The sequence below is a fragment of the Manis pentadactyla genome, chromosome 4 (assembly GCF_030020395.1).
Source record: "Manis pentadactyla isolate mManPen7 chromosome 4, mManPen7.hap1, whole genome shotgun sequence".
NCBI classification, from domain to species: domain Eukaryota; kingdom Metazoa; phylum Chordata; class Mammalia; order Pholidota; family Manidae; genus Manis; species Manis pentadactyla.
In genome coordinates, this window is record NC_080022.1 from 158,194,612 (window position 1) to 158,212,737 (window position 18,126).

General features: G+C 36.7%; 1 protein-coding gene across 7 annotated transcripts in view; it reads left to right on the forward strand.

Moving 5' to 3' along the window:
• RAD51C (RAD51 paralog C) overlaps window positions 1-18,126 on the forward strand; it is a 66,999-nt gene that overhangs the window by 26,815 nt on the left and 22,058 nt on the right. For 3 of the 7 annotated variants that reach the window (XM_057501307.1, XM_057501305.1, XM_057501309.1), the window contains exons 6-7: window positions 12,984-13,050; window positions 13,803-13,863. In XM_057501307.1, coding sequence (XP_057357290.1) covers window positions 12,984-13,050; window positions 13,803-13,863 — 128 coding nt within the window. Of the gene's footprint in view, window positions 1-12,983; window positions 13,051-13,802; window positions 13,864-14,368; window positions 14,423-14,488; window positions 14,914-16,158; window positions 18,108-18,126 lie in introns of those variants that run through there. The other 4 variants (XM_036879829.2, XM_036879827.2, XM_057501306.1 and 1 more) reach the window with 4 other exon arrangements.

Consider the following 18,126-nt stretch of genomic DNA (forward strand, 5'->3'; position numbering starts at 1 on the left):
ACTTTTTTTGGTAAAGAAACCCACCTTTGGTAATTGCAGTGTTTTATTTGTCTAAGTACACTTGATGTTTTTCCAGGTAAGCCCTTCCAACACCACTGGTTTTTCTCACTCTGAGTCTTTGATTGTTACATAGTGTATAATCACAGGTTCAGAAGGATAAAAAAATTACATGGTGTAGGCAATTAGATGTTAGGGGTTGACCCAACTCTTCTTGATTTGAAATGTCAAGAGAGGTAAAGATAAGTTGGGAAGTGAACAGATAAAAAGGAGTGAGGTAAAAACTTTACTTTCTGTTTGCAGTCACTTCCCACTCTGCAACCCGAACCTACCACTCATACAAATATACACCCTTGTCTGGGAGGAAATGGGAAATGGTCAAACTACTTAACTTGGTTTTCTAGGCTTTACCTTAGTTACAGGGTCCTTGTCACATGGCTGTAACACATCATAAGTAAATAAAGAACTCCTTGATAAAATTATTTCAAAACATACATCTTTTGAGTTTTTAGATTTTCTTTGCCACTTGCTGAAAATGGTAGTGTCCTGTCTTTGAATATCTTTCATGAATTTGTAATTTGTCATTCTGTTATTATCAGTGCAGAATCCCCAATAGAGGGCACTGAAGACTAATGGGTTGTGTAGTTCCTTAGGGTTTTGCTTATTCTTAGTAGAAACAGCTTCACCTTTTCTGATTAAGAAAGTAATCTAAATGATAATGTGGAATACTATGTAATGTTTACAAAGAGCAGTATAAATATAACATACTAATGTGAAAAAAGATATATCCAAATATATGATTAAGTGAAAAAATTCAAGTTACATGACAGTATATTTAGTGTGATCCCACTTTTGGAAAAAATTAAAATTATGTATGTCCATTTATATTTATATATATGGAGAAAAAGATCTGGAAGGACCAAAATGTTCACAGTGGTTACTTCCAGGGATAGGATTTTGTGGGGTTGAAGGCATACTTTCCCCTCTTACTTATAAATTCTTTGTTTGATTTTTAATTTCCCAGTTAGCATGTATAGGAGCATATATGACTTTTGATAAAAGATACAGTTTATAATTTTAAGATATATAGCTTGCTGTAAGGAAAGTTCTAAGTAATAATATAGAAAGTAAGCAATTATCTATAACCCAGTGGTGATTATTCATGTTGTACATATTTTTCCAGACTAATGCTATGCATACATACACATTTTTTAAAAGTGAGATCATATCATACCTATTGATATACAGAGCAGTTTTTTGTTTTTCACTTAGTACCTTGTGAACATCTTTCCTTATATACTACTTTATAAGCCTACCTCACCTTGACAACTACACAGTATTCCATTGTAGGATTATAGCATAATTTTTTAACTACCTTCCTATTGATTGTCTTTAAAGTTGGCTCCAGTTTCTCACCACTTAAAACACTGCAATCAGCAACTCTGTGTATGTTTCTTTGTCCATTTGTCCAGTTATTTCTGAAAGTATTAAGCCAAAGGGATATCTCTATTTTTAAACATTTTGTTTATATATTATCAAATTCCCTTCAGAAAACGTGTTTCAAAATATATTATCCACAGCAGTGAATGGCAATTCTTGTTTTCCCACATCTCAGTGAATTTTGAGTCCTAAGTCTTGGCCAACCTGATATGGAGAGAGTCCTTTTAGAGATACATTTATTCATTAGCAGAAAGGTTTTTTTTTTTAATAGCTTTATTGAGATATACTGTAAAGTTTGCCTTTTTAAAGTGAACAGTTCGGTGGTTTTTAGTATATTCTGAGTTGTACAACCATCACTACTATCTAATTTAGAACATTTCCATCACCCCAGAAAAATAAATCCCTTATCCATTAGCCATCACTCCCCATTGCATCTTCCCTTTGGTCCCTAATAATCACTAGTCTCCTTTGTATCTCCATGGGTTTGTCTGCTCTGGTATTTTATATAAATAACAGCATACAATATGTGGTCTTCTATGTGTGGCTTCTTAGCATGTTTTCATCCATGTTGTAGTATATATCAATATTCTTTTTATGACTGAATAATTTTGCATTTTCTTGATACAACATTTTGTTTACCAGCTCATCAATTAAAGGACATTTGGGCAGTAGAAGAATTTTTAAAGCAGTGAAGCTCGTAATTGCAAGTTGATTGTTACTTCACTATTTTAAAGACTCATTCCTTAAAAGCTTGTACTAAGTATACAGTACTTTACATTTGTATTGTGGTAAGCCCAACATTTTTGCAGAAGTAGTGTAATTGTTTTATAAGTATTTGCTGACAGTGCAAATTGTAATTTTGGGTTATTGAACAGTTGGTAAGCCAGTACATCTATTTACATTCTCTTCAAAATATGAAATGGATGTGTAAGGGATAAAGAGGCACAAAATCTCATTATAATAAAAATTAGTCATGGGTGTGAAAGTACCACATAGAGATTATAGTCAGTAGTATTGTAATATCTTTCTGTGTTGACAGATAGTAACTGCACTAGTTGGGATGGGCATTTAATAATATAGATAACTATCAAAACACTGCATGTATACTTGAAACCAATACAGTATTGTATATCAATAGAAAAAAAAAGTAACAGGAAAAATACAGGTTTCCCCGGCTGTCTGAAAGTAGAGTGCTGCAGTGAAACCTTTTGTATGCCAACATGGCATAAAGCAAAGAAGCAATCACCATTAATTTATATGGAAACATTTTTTAGATTTTCCATATCCAAAAAGCAACCTCTTTTAGGCTGTTCTGATATCTTAGGACACATCTTGCTAACAGATACATAAAATAAATCAAATTATAGCACAGATGCTCACAGATACAGCTCAAAGCTTATGGTGGTTTGCTGCTGAGAAGCTGGGTGTAGCTCCCAGGAAGGGAGCTGGCAGTACCCATGTCACTGCTCAGGTTGCACCCTGCGTCTGTAACAGCTCACTGCAAAACAAATGCTGAATGCTATTTTTGCTTTTCACCTTTTTTCATAAAAGTGGAAATCCTCTATGGATCTTCTTCAGTTAGCAAAATTTGAGACTAATGTAGTCGTTTCATAAAAGCAAAGTGGCATTAATGTGAACCTTAAAAAGTAGTGAAAGCCTGTACACTCTAAATGAGTGCTGAGATAGAACTTTCTGTAAAGATGAAAACGCACAGTTTAATGCAGTAGTTGCATGGCTGTTGAGCACTTGAAATATGGCTAATGCTACTAAAGAACTGAATTTCTAGTTTTTTTCTTTTTTTAAGTAATTATTTTTTATTGAAGGGTAGTTGATGCACAGTATTACATTAGTTTCAAGTGTACAACACAGTGATAAAACATTTATATACATAATTCTAGGTTCCAGCTATCACCCTACCAAGCTGTTACAATATCTTGACTATATTCCTTATGCTATACATTACATCCCGGTTACTTATTTATTTTACCATTGAAGTCTGTCCTTTTTTTTTTTTTTTTTTTTTTGAGGGCATCGCTCATATTTATTGATCAAATGGTTGTTAATGACAATAAAATTCTGTATAGGGGAGTCAGTGCTCAATGCACAATCATTAATCCACCCCAAGCCTAATTTTCGTCAGTCTCCAATCTTCTGAGGCATAACAAACAAGTTCTTACATGGAGAACAAATTCTTACATAATGAATAAGTTACATAGTGAACAGTACAAGGGGAGTCATCACAGAAACTTTCGGTTTTGCTCATGCATTATGAACTATAAACAGTCAGTTCAAATATGAATACTCATTTGGTTTTTATACTTGATTTATATGTGGATACCACAATTCTCTCTTTATTATTATTATTTTTCATAAAATGCTGAAGTGGTAGGTAGATACGAGATAAAGGTAGAAAACAGAGTTTAGTGTTGTAAGAGAGCAAATGTAGATGATCAGGTGTGTGCCTGTAGACTATGTGTTAATCCGAGCTAGACACGGGCAATAAACATCCACGTATGCAGAAGATTTCTCTCAGAACATGAGGGGGGAGGTTCTAAGCCTCACCTCTGCTGCTCCCCATTTTCTCACCAGACGGCCCCCTGCGACTGTGCCTGTCTTAGGTTGTTCCTCCCTTGAGGAATCTTACCCGTCTCTGGCTAACCAGTCATCTTCCGGGGCCATACAGGGAAATGTTAAGTTGGTAAGTGAGAGAGAAGCCTTATTGTTTGAAAAGGTTAGCTTTTTACTTCTTTGCATATTTATGCCCTGTGGCTTCTATGCCCAGCATTTGTCTTGAGGTATCTTTACCACTTGGAAGAATTATGATACTCGGTAAATTTGATATGAGGCACAAATTCTATTTAAGGGTTGTAATTAGGAAGGAAGAAGAAAATCTATAGAAGTAGCAGGCGGAAGAAAACATGGGAGGATTGATTATTTCTTTGACATATCTTCTTGTAGAGTAACTTCAGCATGTATAGGTTTTAAACTACTAATTAAATTGCGCACACACATTAACATAATAGGAGTATAGTTACATAACCAAAGCATACCTGTAATTACCAGCCATCTCCAGTGAAACCAAGAAAACCAGTTAGGCACCTTAGGCATTTGTGAAAACTTATCTATGATATGGTGGATATTGTCCAACTGAACTTGAACAGTCTGAGAGAAATCAGACAAATTAAAACAACCCATTCCTGGGGAATGTTCACATCCCTTATGTTCTTTTATCAGTAAATAGTCTGTAGTTGTAAGATTTTGGAGCGCTACAATTTGCACTTCTCCTAATTCTTGGTTGAGTTCCAACAGTATAGATCCAGTCAAATTTGTTGTTTTACTGTATGCACAGGCCAGCTTAGATATCTCCTTCCTCATTCCCATGGCAAGTCCAGGAGCTGGTGGGATGAGTGCATCTACAGCTGTAGCGGTGCGTGGATCTTTGTTGGGGTTTTTTGATGATCATCTTCTCGCATGAGTCTTCCCGAGTGCTGATGTTGGAAGTTCTCTTTCATATCGTATCTTAGTTCATTTTCGGGGTAGCCCAATTAGGCTTTGATCTTCTGTATAAACGCAAACAGACCCTTTGCCTACACGTTTATATGCCCTTTTTACCCTTGTGTAGAACTCATTGGAGGTTACCACACAGGAACTGCCCTTTTTTTTTGTTTTGTTTTGTTTTGTTTTTGGTATCACTAATCTACACTTACGTGACGAATATTATGTTTACTAGGCTCTCCCCTATACCAGGTCTCCCCTATAAACCCCTTTACAGTAACTGTCATCAGCATAGCAAAATGTTGTAGAATCACTACTTGCCTTCTCTGTGTTGTACAGCCCTCCCTTTTCTCCTACCCCCCCATGCATGCTAATCTTAATACCCCCCTACTTCTGCCCCACCTTATCCCTCCCTACCCACCCATCCTCCCCAGTCCCTTTCCCTTTGGTACCTGTTAGTCCATTCTTGAGTTCTGTGATTCTGCTGCTGTTTTGTTCCTTCAGTTTTTCCTTTGTTCTTATATTCCACAGATAAGTGAAATCATTTGGTATTTCTCTTTCTCTGCTTGGCTTCTTTCACTGAGCATAATTCCCTCCAGCTCCATCCATGTTGCTGCAAATGGATGGATTTGCCCTTTTCTTATGGCTGAGTAGTATTCCATTGTGTATATGTACCACATCTTCTTTATCCATTCATCTATCGATGGACATTTAGGTTGCTTCCAATTCTTGGCTATTGTAAATAGTGCTGCGATAAACATAGGGGTGCACTGATACTTTCTCATACTTGATTGCTGCATTCTTAGGGTAAATTCCTAGGAGTGCAATTCCTGGGTCAAATGGTAAGTCTGTTTTGAGCATTTTGATGTACCTCCATACTGCTTTCCACAATGGTTGAACTAACTTACATTCCCACCAGCAGTGTAGGAGGGTTCCCCTTTCTCCACAGCCTCGCCAACATTTGTTGTTGTTTGTCTTTTGGATGGCAGCCATCCTTACTGGTGTGAGGTGATACCTCATTGTAGTTTTAATTTGCATTTCCCTGATAATTAGTGATGTGGAGCATCTTTTCATGTGTCTGTTGGCCATCTGTATTTCTTTTTTGGAGAACCGTCTGTTCAGTTCCTCTGCCCATTTTTTAATTGGGTTATTTGTTTTTTGTTTGTTGAGGCATGTGAGCTCTTTATATATTCTGGACGTCAAGCCTTTATCGGATGTGTCATTTTCAAATATATTCTCCCATACTGTAGGGATCCTTTTTGTTCTATTGATGGTGTCTTTTGCTGTACAGAAGCTTTTCAGCTTAATATAGTCCCACTTACTCATTTTTGCTGTTGTTTTCCTTGCCTGGGGAGAAATGTTCAAGAAGAGGTCACTCATGTTTATGTCTAAGAGGTTTTTGCCTATGTTTTCTTCCAAGAGTTTAATGGTTTCATAACTTACATTCAGGTCTTTGATCCATTTTGAGTTTACTTTTGTATATGGGGTTAGACAATGGTCCAGTTTCATTCTCCTACATGTAGCTGTCCAGTTTTGCCAGCACCATCTGTTGAAGAGACTGTCATTTCGCCATTGTATGTCCATGGCTCCTTTATCAAATATTAATTGACCATATATGTCTGGGCTAATGTCTGGATTCTCTAGTCTGTTCCATTGGTCTGTGGCTCTGCTCTTGTGCCAGTACCAAATTGTCTTGATTACTATGGCTTTATAGTAGAGCTTGAAGTTGGGGAGTGAGATCCCCCCTACTTTATTCTTCTTTGTCAGGATTGCTTTGGCTATTCGGGGTCTTTGGTGTTTCCATATGAATTTTTGAATTATTTGTTCCAGTTCATTGAAGAATGTTGCTGGTAGTTTCATAGGGATTGCATCAAATCTGTATATTGCTTTGGGCAGGATGGCCATTTTGACAATATTAATTCTTCCTAGCCACGGGCATGGGATGAGTTTCCATCTGTTAGTGTCCCCTTTAATTTATCTTAAGAGTGACTTGTAGTTTTCAGAGTATAAGTCTTTCACTTCTTTGGTTAGGTTTATTCCTAGGTATTTTATTTTTTTTGATGCAATTGTGAATGGAGTTCTTTTCCTGATTTCTCTTTCTGTTGGTTCATTGTTAGTATATAGGAAAGCCACAGATTTCTGTGTGTTGATTTTGTATCCTGCAACTTTGCTGTATTCCGACATCAGTTCTAGTAGTTTTGGGGTGGAGTCTTTAGGGTTTTTTTATGTACAGTATCATGTCATCTGCAAATAGTGACAGTTTTACTTCTTCTTTACCAATCTGGATTCCTTGTATTTCTTTGTTTTGACTGATTGCCATGGCTAGGACCTCCAGTACTATGTTAAATAACAGTGGAGAGAGTGGGCATCCCGGTCTAGTTCCCAATCTCAGACGAAATGCTTTCAACTTCTCGCTGTTCAATATAATGTTGGCTGTGGTTTTATCATAGATGGCCTTTATTATGTTGAGGTACTTGCCCTCTATTCCCATTTTGCTGAGAGTTTTTATCATGAATGGATGTTGAACTTTGTCAAATGCTTTTTCAGCATCTATGGAGATGATCATGTGGTTTTTGTCTTTCTTTTTGTTGATGTGGTGGATGATGTTGATGGACTTTCGAATGTTGTACCATCCTTGCATCCCTGGGATGAATCCCACTTGGTCATGTGTATGATCCTTTTGATGTATTTTTGAATTCGGTTTGCTAATATTTTGTTGAGTATTTTTGCATCTACGTTCATCAGGGATATTGGTCTGTAGTTTTCTTTTTTCGTGGGGTCTTTGCCTGGTTTTGGTATTAGGGTGATGTTAGCTTCATAGAATGAGTTTGGGAGTATCCCCTCCTCCTCTATTTTTTGGAAAACTTTAAGGAGAATGGGTATTATGTCTTCCCTGCATGTCTGATAAAATTCCGAGGTAAATCCATCTGGCCCGGGGGTTTTGTTCTTTGGTAGTTTTTTGATTACTGCTTCAATTTCATTGCTGGTAATTGGTCTGTTTAGATTTTCTGTTTCTTTCTGGGTCAATCTTGGAAGGTTGTATTTTTCTAGGAAGTTGTCCATTTCTCCTAGGTTTCCCAGCTTGTTAGCATATAGGTTTTCATAGTATTCTCTAATAATTCTTTGTATTTCTGTGGGGTCCGTCGTGATTTTTCCTTTCTCGTTTCTGATACTGTTGATTTGTGTTGACTCTCTTTTCTTCTTAATAAGTCTGGCTAGAGGCTTATCTGTTTTGTTTATTTTCTCGAAGAACCAGGTCTTGATTTCATTGATTTTTGCTATTGTTTTATTCTTCTCAATTTTATTTATTTCTTCTCTCATCTTTATTATGTCCCTCCTTCTGCTGACCTTAGGCCTCATCTGTTCCTCTTTTTCCAATTTCAATAATTGTGACATTAGACCATTCATTTGGGATTGCTCTTCCTTTTTTAAATATGCTTGGATTGCTATATACTTTCCTCTTAAGACTGCTTTTGCTGTGTCCCACAGAAGTTGGGGCTTAGTGTTGTTGTTGTCATTTGTTTCCATATATTGCTGGATCTCCATTTTGATTTGGTCATTGATCCATTGATTATTTAGGAGCGTGTTGTTAAGCCTCCATGTGTTTGTGAGCCTCTTTGCTTTCTTTGTACAGTTTATTTCTAGTTTTATGCCTTTGTGGTCTGAAAAGTTGGTTGGTAGGATTTCAATCTTTTGGAATTTTCTGAGGCTCTTTTTGTGGCCTAGTATGTGGTCTATTCTAGAGAATGTTCCATGTGCACTTGAGAAGAATGTATATCCTGTTGCTTTTGGATGTAGAGTTCTATAGATGTCTATTAGGTCCATCTGCTCTACTGTGTTGTTCAGTGCTTCCGTGTCCTTACTTATTTTCTGCCCGGTGGATCTATCCTTTCGGGTGAGTGGTGTGTTGAAGTCTCCTAGAAGGAATGCATTGTAGTCTATATCCCCCTTTAGTTCTGTTAGTATTTGTTTCACATATGCTAGTGCTCCTGTGTTGGGTGCATATATATTTAGAATGGTTATATCCTCTTGTTTGACTGAGCCCTTTATCATTATGTAGTGTCCTTCTTTATCTCTTGTTATTTTCTTTGTTTTGAAGTCTATTTTGTCTGATATTAGTACTGCAACCCCTGCTTTCTTTTCACTGTTGTTTCCTTGAAATATGTTTTTCCATCCCTTGACTTTTAGTCTGTACATGTCTTTGGGTTTGAGGTGAGTTTCTTGTAAGCAGCATATAGATGGGTCTTGCTTTTTTATCCATTCTGTTACTGTTTGTCTTTTGATTGGTGCATTCAACCCATTAACATTTAGGGTGACTATTGAAAGATATGTACTTATTGCCATTGCAGGCTTTAAATTCGTGGTTACCAAAGGTTCAAGGTTAGCCTCTTTAGTATCTTACTGCCTAACTTAGCTCGCTTATTGAGCTGTTATATATACTGTCTGGAGATTCTTTTCTTCTCTCCCTTCTTGTTCCTCCTCCTCGATTCTTCATATGTTGGGTGTTTTGTGCTGTGCTCTTTCTAGGAGTGCTCCCATCTAGAGCAGTCCCTGTAAGATGTTCTGTAGAGGTGGTTTGTGGAAAGCAAATTCCCTCAGCTTTTGTTTGTCTGGGAATTGTTTAATCCCACCATCATATTTGAATGATAGTCGTGCTGGATACAGTATCCTTGGTTCAAGGCCCTTCTGTTTCATTGTATTAAATATATCATGCCATTCTCTTCTGGCCTGTAGGGTTTCTGTTGAGAAATCTGACGTTAGCCTGATGGGTTTCCCTTTATAGGTGACCTTTTTCTCTCTAGCTGCCTTTAACACTCTTTCCTTGTCCTTGATCTTTGCCATTTTAATTATTATGTGTCTTGGTGTTGCCCTTCTTGGATCCTTTCTGTTGGGGGTTCTGTGTATTTCCGTGGTCTGTTTGATTACTTCCTCCCCCAGTGTGGGGAAGTTTTCAGCAATTATTTCTTCTAAGATACTTTCCATCTCTTTTCCTCTCTCTTCTTCTTCTGGGACCCCTATAATACGGATATTGTTCCTTTTGGATTGGTCACACAGTTCTCTTAATATTGTTTCATTCCTGGAGATCCTTTTGTCTCTCTCTATGTCAGCTTCTATGCGTTCCTGTTCTCTGATTTCAATTCCATCAATGGCCTCTTGCATTCTATCCATTCTGCTTATAAACCCTTCCAGAGTTTGTTTCATTTCTGAGATCTCCTTTCTGGCATCTGTGATCTCCCTCTGGACTTCATCCCATTTCTCTTGCGTATTTCTCTGCATCTCTGTCAGCATGTTTATGATTCTTATTTTGAATTCTTTTTCAGGAAGACTGGTTAGGTCTGTCTCCTTCTCTGGTGTTGTCTCTGTGATCTTTGTCTGCCTGTAGCTTTGCCTTTTCGTGGTGATAGGAATAGTTTGCAGAGCTGGGACGAGTGACGGCTGGAAGAACTTCCTTTCTTGTTGGTTTGTGGCCCTCCTCTCCTTGGAGAACAGCGACCTCTAGTGGCTTGTGCTGCGCAGCTGCGTGCAGACAGGGTTTGTGCTTCCTGCCCGGCTGCTATGGAGTTAATCTCCGCTGTTGCTGTGGGTGTGGCCTGGCTCGGGCAGCTACTCCAAAGTGGTGGAGTCGCGTTGGAGCAGGAGCTGCTGGGAGGCTATTTATCTCCGTAAGGGGCCTCCCTGCTCCCTGCAGCCCAGGGGTTAGGGTGCCCAGAGATCCCCGGATTCCCTACCTCTGATTAAGTGTCCCACCCTGCCCCTTTAAGACTTCCAAAAAGCACCCGCCAAAACAAAACAACGACCACCAAAAAAAAAAAAAAACTTTTTAATTAAAAAAAAAAAAATTTTTTTTTAAATTAAAAAAAAAGGTGGTCGCTCGTTTTTCTTTATTCTCCGGTGCCAGCCTCAGGCCTCTGCTCACCGGTCTTGCTGCTCTGTTTCCCTAGTATTGCGGTCCCTATCCCTTTAAGACTACCAAAAAGCGCTCGCCAAAACAAAACAGCAAAAAAGCAACAAAAAAAAAAATGGTCGTGCGCTTTTCTTATGTCCTCCGGCACCCGGCCTCCAGTGCCTGCTCACTGTTCTTGCTGCCCTGTTTCCCTAGCATCCAGGGCCCCCTGGGCATGTACTGTGTCTGCGCTCTGGCCCGGATGGCTGGGGCTGGGTGTTCGGCAGTCCTGGGCTCCGTCTCCCTCCCGCTCTGCCTATTCTTCTCCCGCCGGGAGCTGGGGGGAGGGGCGCTCGGCTCCCGCGGGGCCGGGGCTTGTATCTTACCCCCTTCGCGAGGCGCTGGGTTCTCTCAGGTGCTGATGTGGTCTGGCTATTGACCTGTGTCGTCTGGTGTTTATTCTAGGAAGGGTTGTCTTTGTTATATTTTCATAGATATATGTTGTTTTGGGAGGAGATTTCCGCTGCTCTACTCACGCCGCCATCTTCCGCCCCGCTCCTCCTGAATTTCTAGTTTTAATTTTAAAAACTATATGAAGCTAGTGGCGGCAGAATTGGACAGTGCACCTCTAGCCAAAAAGTGTGAGTTAATATTCCAGTTGCTAGAGCTTAAATCCTTGGTAGTATGTCCTGTAAAGGGTATTATTCAGCCTGTTGGGGACTCCAGTTGTGGTTGTATGTACAGTAATGGTATTATTCAGCATGCTGTGATGCCATTAGTCATATATTTCAGTTAATTCCCAGTTTAAATTCCTCCTTACCTTGTTCTGAGATGCCTAGTGTGAGGTGAGATGCTTGGGGAAGCCACTATAGCACTTAAAGGGGGAGGAACTAGAAGGAAGTCATGTCATCCAGGTGGTGCCTAATTGGAATCTAGATGGATCACTGACTTCTCCTAAAACAAAAAATTTGAGGGTGTTACCACTGCAGTGGGAACAGCCAAAGCAACTTTTTCTTTGTCAGTTTTCTTGTGGAACTGATAAACTTTTCAGATTAGGTACCTTTTCTCATTGCTTTTCGCAGAAGTTCTTTATCACTTTCCACTTGCAATAGTATGTGTCTTATTTCTGGTGGGAAGATCTATATTGGAAGAATATTTAACATAACTGTTTCTAGAGAATTTTGGATGAGAAGGTGCCAGGTGTTCACTGTATTGAGCCAGCCTTAAACACTTTCATTTTCTCCACTTAAAAATTACTATCTTTCAAAACGTGGAATCTGTTTTAAAAGCTACTGTTTAATCAAAACAATTAGTATTTTTAGCCTTCAGGGCCATCTGAGTAAAGCAATGCCCATCTCTATTATCAGTAGACTAACATAGTTATAATTTGGGATCATTTGGCCTGTTTACTCGGTTTCATTTTTTCCCAGTTCTTCCATTTATATTGTACTTCCTTTATGTTTTTAGGTCTCATCTCATAACTCTTTGCCTCAGTTTTTTCCCCATAACATCATAAATGGTAGTACTTACTATATCTCTTCCCTAAAAATGCAAATGTTGAGTGATTATGGTATTGATATTCCTTTGAATAAATACATTTAGAGAGAAAACAGTGGTAAAGAACACAGACTCAGTCTTTCTAATCTCATTTCTCAAGTGGTAAAGTAGAATAATAATAAATAATTCATTCATAGTTATTCATCTAATAATAAATATTAGATAGGATAATGAAGTAAAGCACTTAGCATGATTTCTGCAATGTATTACTCAGTAAATGTTTATTACCACTCCTGATGTTACTATTGATCTGATTGTTTCTATTGACTTATACAAAATTAGAATTTCAAAAGTGTGATTTTTCTGATGCTCCCAGTTATAAAGTTTTTATACATGGTCTGTTTAGACCTTTATGTATTATCTATTACATTTTTATTCTTCCATTTTCACAATGTAAGTTTCTTTGTTCTTGTCTGTTGAAAAATGTTTTATGTTCAGTGGAATCATATTTTCAGATAACTGCTCATTGTTATGGGTAAACTTAAAAAATTTATCAAAAGTTTTCATTATCTACATGTCTTTAGTTATATTCAGAATACTAAAATAACAAAACTATTTACTTGGTAATTTTAGGAGAGACTCACCTAATTTTCTTATTTTGTTTTTGTAGGTAGTTTTAACCAATCAGATGACAACAAAGATTGACAGAAATAAGACCTTGCTAGTTCCTGCATTGGGTGGGTAATCAATCAGATAAACATTTTTAGTTGATCACATTTTTTCTGCCTCATTCATTTGATGCTTGTTGAGTGCCGTAAGATGCATGGAAGGCAAGACTGTGTCTGTCTTACTGATCTTAGCATTATTTAGCTTAGATTTATAAGACTATATCTGTCTTATAAATCTTAGCATCAAGCACAGTACCCTTAGATACCGACTCTTCCTTTCGATTATTTAACAGATATTTACTGAGCAGCTATTGCTTCAGGTAATGAGTGTATAGATGTTCATTAGATGACTCTTGTCCTCAGAAAGCTTGCAGTGTTAGGTAGGAGGAAGGGTGAATCCATTTAAATACAAACCACACTACAGTAAGTAGATCTATGACTTTCTAATTTCAGTCAAGATTTTGTTAGAACACAATGCTTCAAGATTTATTTCTACTAAAATCTTGAAGAATACTCTGTCAGAGTTTTTGTTTTTCTTCTGGTGTTCAGGAATATGTTTAGTGGGCCTGATGGTGTAGAAGATTGACAAATATGTTGACTTAAATTGTATGTAGTTTTCTAAAAGTAAATGGAGGGTAATGATGTGTAGTATTTCCATAGATAGGTAAAAAAATCTCAGAAGTAGCATGTACCAGGTTTTTTGAAGCCAAGTATACTCTCGTTATGTTAAATCGGGTAAAGTCAAACTGTATTTGAGGCATTCTGAGTCGCATGTAACCTACTCACTAAGGCAGTATACCGTTACGTTCTTTTTCCCTCAGGAGAAAGCTGGGGACATGCTGCTACCATACGTCTAATCTTTCATTGGGACCAAAAGCAAAGGTCAGTATAAAAAACAAGTTGATAATGCTGAGTCTTCAGTTAATTACACTGAACTTACCAGTTTCTTAGATCTAGTCCAGTGGATGAGATCTTCAGTGCCCCATGGACTAAATAAATTAAAGCTTTTATTGCCTTGCCCTTTATCACCTAGAGCAAACGTGGAAGCATGTTGTCACACTGCACATTTAACAACATAGGAAATTCTTTGGAATATTTAAATGATGGGGTGCACCTGATAAGAGTAGGTGGCCAAGGAATGCTACCTTCTAAAGCTCTTGAAATCAAATACTTTTTATTAGCCATTAGCCATGCAGGAGGAGGTGGGTACTCTGTGTTTCTGAAAGGGATTGAAAGAATTAAAAAATCAGGACAAAGGCAACTTTTGAGTTAGAGTTAGGACTAATTTATGTGGAAAATAGGATGGCTTTTCTCATTTATGGTATGAAATTGTGTCTATTTTTGTTTTCTTTTATATTTCCCTGTCCTACTTTTGTTACCCAGTTACTTACCTGCATTTCACAAGTATTGTTCTTTAAAATAAAACTGTGGCAGCATGAAACCTTTGTCTTTGTTTTTAAAGCTGCTGAGCAAGTGAACAAACCAGCTTTCATTTTCTTTAAAATAGGCGATTGAAAGCTGTGGAATCTTTTATTCTACACTTCTTGAAATGTCAGATTTATGCCAGCCTCTCTGCTTTGAAAGATTAATTGGTACAACCCGAAGAACTTGGTTTGGAAATGCTCTAATAAAAGGCAGAAATTGAGACAGCATGTGGGCAAAGATGGAAAAAAGCATATTGGGTATGGGTAGTGCTATTGTTTATTCTTTATCTCCATTTCTTTGTTCTTCTACGAGCTGAAAAATATCATGCCTGCATGAGTTAGGTTTTACAGACTCTGAGCTCATAACAACCAATTATACTTACTTACATCTTATGCAACTAACTCATGATGGCATTTCCAAAGAGCTCAGGTAACTTTTCATAGTATGTACTGCTTTATGATTGATTCTTATCCCTCCAGTTCTGTAAATAAATCATTGGAAACTGGATTCTCCAAAGGAGTTCTTTCTCAGCAAAACACCCCACTGTAAAGATTTGGCAATAGTTCTCTAGACGAGAATCTTTTGAACATACTGCTTTTACTTTCCCAGATTTAGGTTTTCTGTAAGGTGCAGCTCACTATTTAAATGTTCTTAGGGATTCCTCTTGAGCTAGTATACACTAGTAGTCTTCCACTATTATACCCTATTATTAAATACACAATAAGAGAGTACATGTAAAAAATTTTTTTAAAAATAAGAACTTAGCAAGATGATCCATCTTTTTAGTCACTCAAAAGGAGAAGTTTGCCTTTTTCGTCAAATTCTGGATGTCAGCATTGGTTAGATACTCATGAGATCAGAAAATCATGCTTAATTTTTAAGAGTTAACCTTTCTAAGATTTCAGCTTCCTACTATCCTTTCCAAGAAATAAGAGAATCGTGTAGAACACTAACATTGACTAGATAGACATAGGGGAAACCTGCTGTTCTATAAAAATTTTCCCATTCACCATATCATTGTAGTGAGTGCTTGCTTGTATAGATATTTACCTGGGCCCTTTATATACAGCATTTCATATAGTCCCTTGAATAACTCTGAAGAATCTGTACCTATTATGGTTAACAGTCAGAAGACAAAGGCCCAGAAAGATTAAGTAGTTAATAATAGCTACCATTTATTGAGTATTTATTAACTTTCTTTTATTGTGCTAAGCACTGTGTATATGTATATGATATTATATATCTTGTTTTCCCAATAACTCTGTGAAGTAGGTAGTAGTCTCCACATTTACAGCTGATTCTATAAGAGAGTTCATCCTTTTTCTCCTATAATAGCTATTTCAAGAATATAATTATAGTGTTGTATTGATTGCCAGCAAATCTGAAGGTATAGCTCTTATCCTCCTTTTAAGGTAAAATCCTTTTCCCCAAAGTGTTTCTATTCCAGGCAGTGGGTATATGGTAAGTAATATCCATACTTTATTATTATAATCAGAATAAGATGACCTTGTTTAACAAAATGAAAACATTGTTCATTGTTTGCAACCAGCTATCTTTAGGTCTTTAGAGTTGCATGGAATCTCATATATGTTTTTAAATTTAGTTTATCTTGAAATGATGGAAATAGAAATTCCCCCTGGGGTGTAAATAGTTATTAAAATGAACACTTCCAGTTTGAGCAGAAAACTAAAAACTTCAACGAGCCAAATTCAAATTGAGAATTGAACTTTGCTCTCCCATCTCGTGTTCTAGACCCCATCCTTCACCAGAAACACCTGATTTTTACCTTTTGACTGACAATGGAATATCTTTCCAACAGTTATCAAAAGAAATACTTTTGTCTCTGTCCTCTATATTGTGCTGGTTTTACTCTAGTTTGCATATTCATGATAGTATAAGGGCACGACTGTTCACTACTCTTTGCCAAGAAGATCTGGTGGTAGAGTAGAGTAATGTATCAACACCCCCACACAGTGTTTCATATGTGTGCTCAGCTTTAGAGCACAAATTGTGCTTCTGTCTTATTTCTTCCTGACCCAAACTGTGTAGTTCAGCCATATGTTAAGCTTCTCAGCTGGGGCCGTGAGCCAAGTGATTCTTCGGTTTAGTTTATTGTCAGAAAGGTCTCTTCAGATGCAGACATGAAATAGAAAGTTTTATTTTTAACTAAGATTTTGAAGAGAATTTTCAACCTGAATACTTAATGTCTATTTGACTTTAGGATTCTTAATAAACATTAAGAAGCTTATTTAGTTTTTAATAACTTTCCCAGAAAAGTCAGAAGCCCTGGTACATTTTTTGACGTATGGTGATGAGAGATGATTTAGATAGTGATTTTTCAGAAAGTTAGCTAATTTTTATTTTATTGAATCAAAATGTGATTTCTTATTCAGGTGGGTTAAAATATACTGTGCCTCTTCTGTTATTTTGCATTAAAGATAGAATATCAACCATAAGAGAGTAATATCATAAACCAGGATGTCCTTTTTGAATTGTCTTTGAAAACAAATGAATATTATTTATATGTAAATAAATGACCTATGATTTTTCTTTAAGTTGGAATCTGTATTTTGTGCAGTTATATCAGCTTTTTTAAATTGTGGTAAGGTGTACATGATAAAATTCACCATTTTAAGTGTACAGTTCAGGGGCATGAAGTCCATTCTCATTATTGTACCGTGATCACCACTATCCATCTCCAGAAATTTTTCATCTTCCCAAACTGAAACTCCATACCCATTAAACAGTAACTTCCTTCTGTCTTCCCCCATCCTCTGTTAACCATTCTACATTCTCTGTGTGGCTACCCTAGGTACCTATGGAAGTGTAATCATACCATATTTTCCCTATATGGCTGGCTTTATTGCACTTAGCCTAATGTCCGTAAGGTTCACTATAGCATTTGTCAGAATTTCTTTCCTCTTTGAGACTGAATAAAACTCCATTATAAGCACATTTTGTTTTTTCATTTGTCAGACAGTTAGGTTGTTTCTACCTTTTGGCTATTGTGAATAAGATAAATTAATTTTAAAGTGATTTTAAAAGGCACTTTAAAAGTTTTTGCTTTTATTTGTTGCTGTTACACTATTTGAACATAATAAAGCTTAGAATTTTGTTTCTCAGAAACTTTTGGCTTGCAGTTTTATATTACTTACTTTATAGAGTACTAAATGAAATCACACCTAAACAGACTTTGTTCTGTTATATGACAGTGATTTTCCTGGACATAATCATTTTGAAAGAATGTGTCTTCCCTAGCTTATTTGTATTAGCATAATATGAGTATGTATTCCTCATTTGTATCCCAAGAAATTGTTTTGATACTTATAACAACAAAAGAATACACTATTGTTTTGGAAGGTGTGAAAAATATAAATAAAAAGCCCCCTTTATCTTGTAATAGAAAGTTTGATTTTGTTATAGTCTTCAAGTAATTTTTCTGCATATATGTATATATACGTAAATGTGGGATCAGTCAGCATAATTTTGCATTCTGTATTATTAATACTTTGCTATTTCATTAAATATTTTCTCCCACCTTTTTTTCTGAACCATAAATGTATCTTATCATGAATAAAATAATTTATTTGAATCAGTCATTAGATTTTTAGGTTCCTTTAAAATTTCACTTATATAAACAACTCTTACGTATGACAATTCTTTTATATACACATAAAGCTGCTGTTTGTGGAGAATATTTTTGATGTTTCTTTGCTTTCT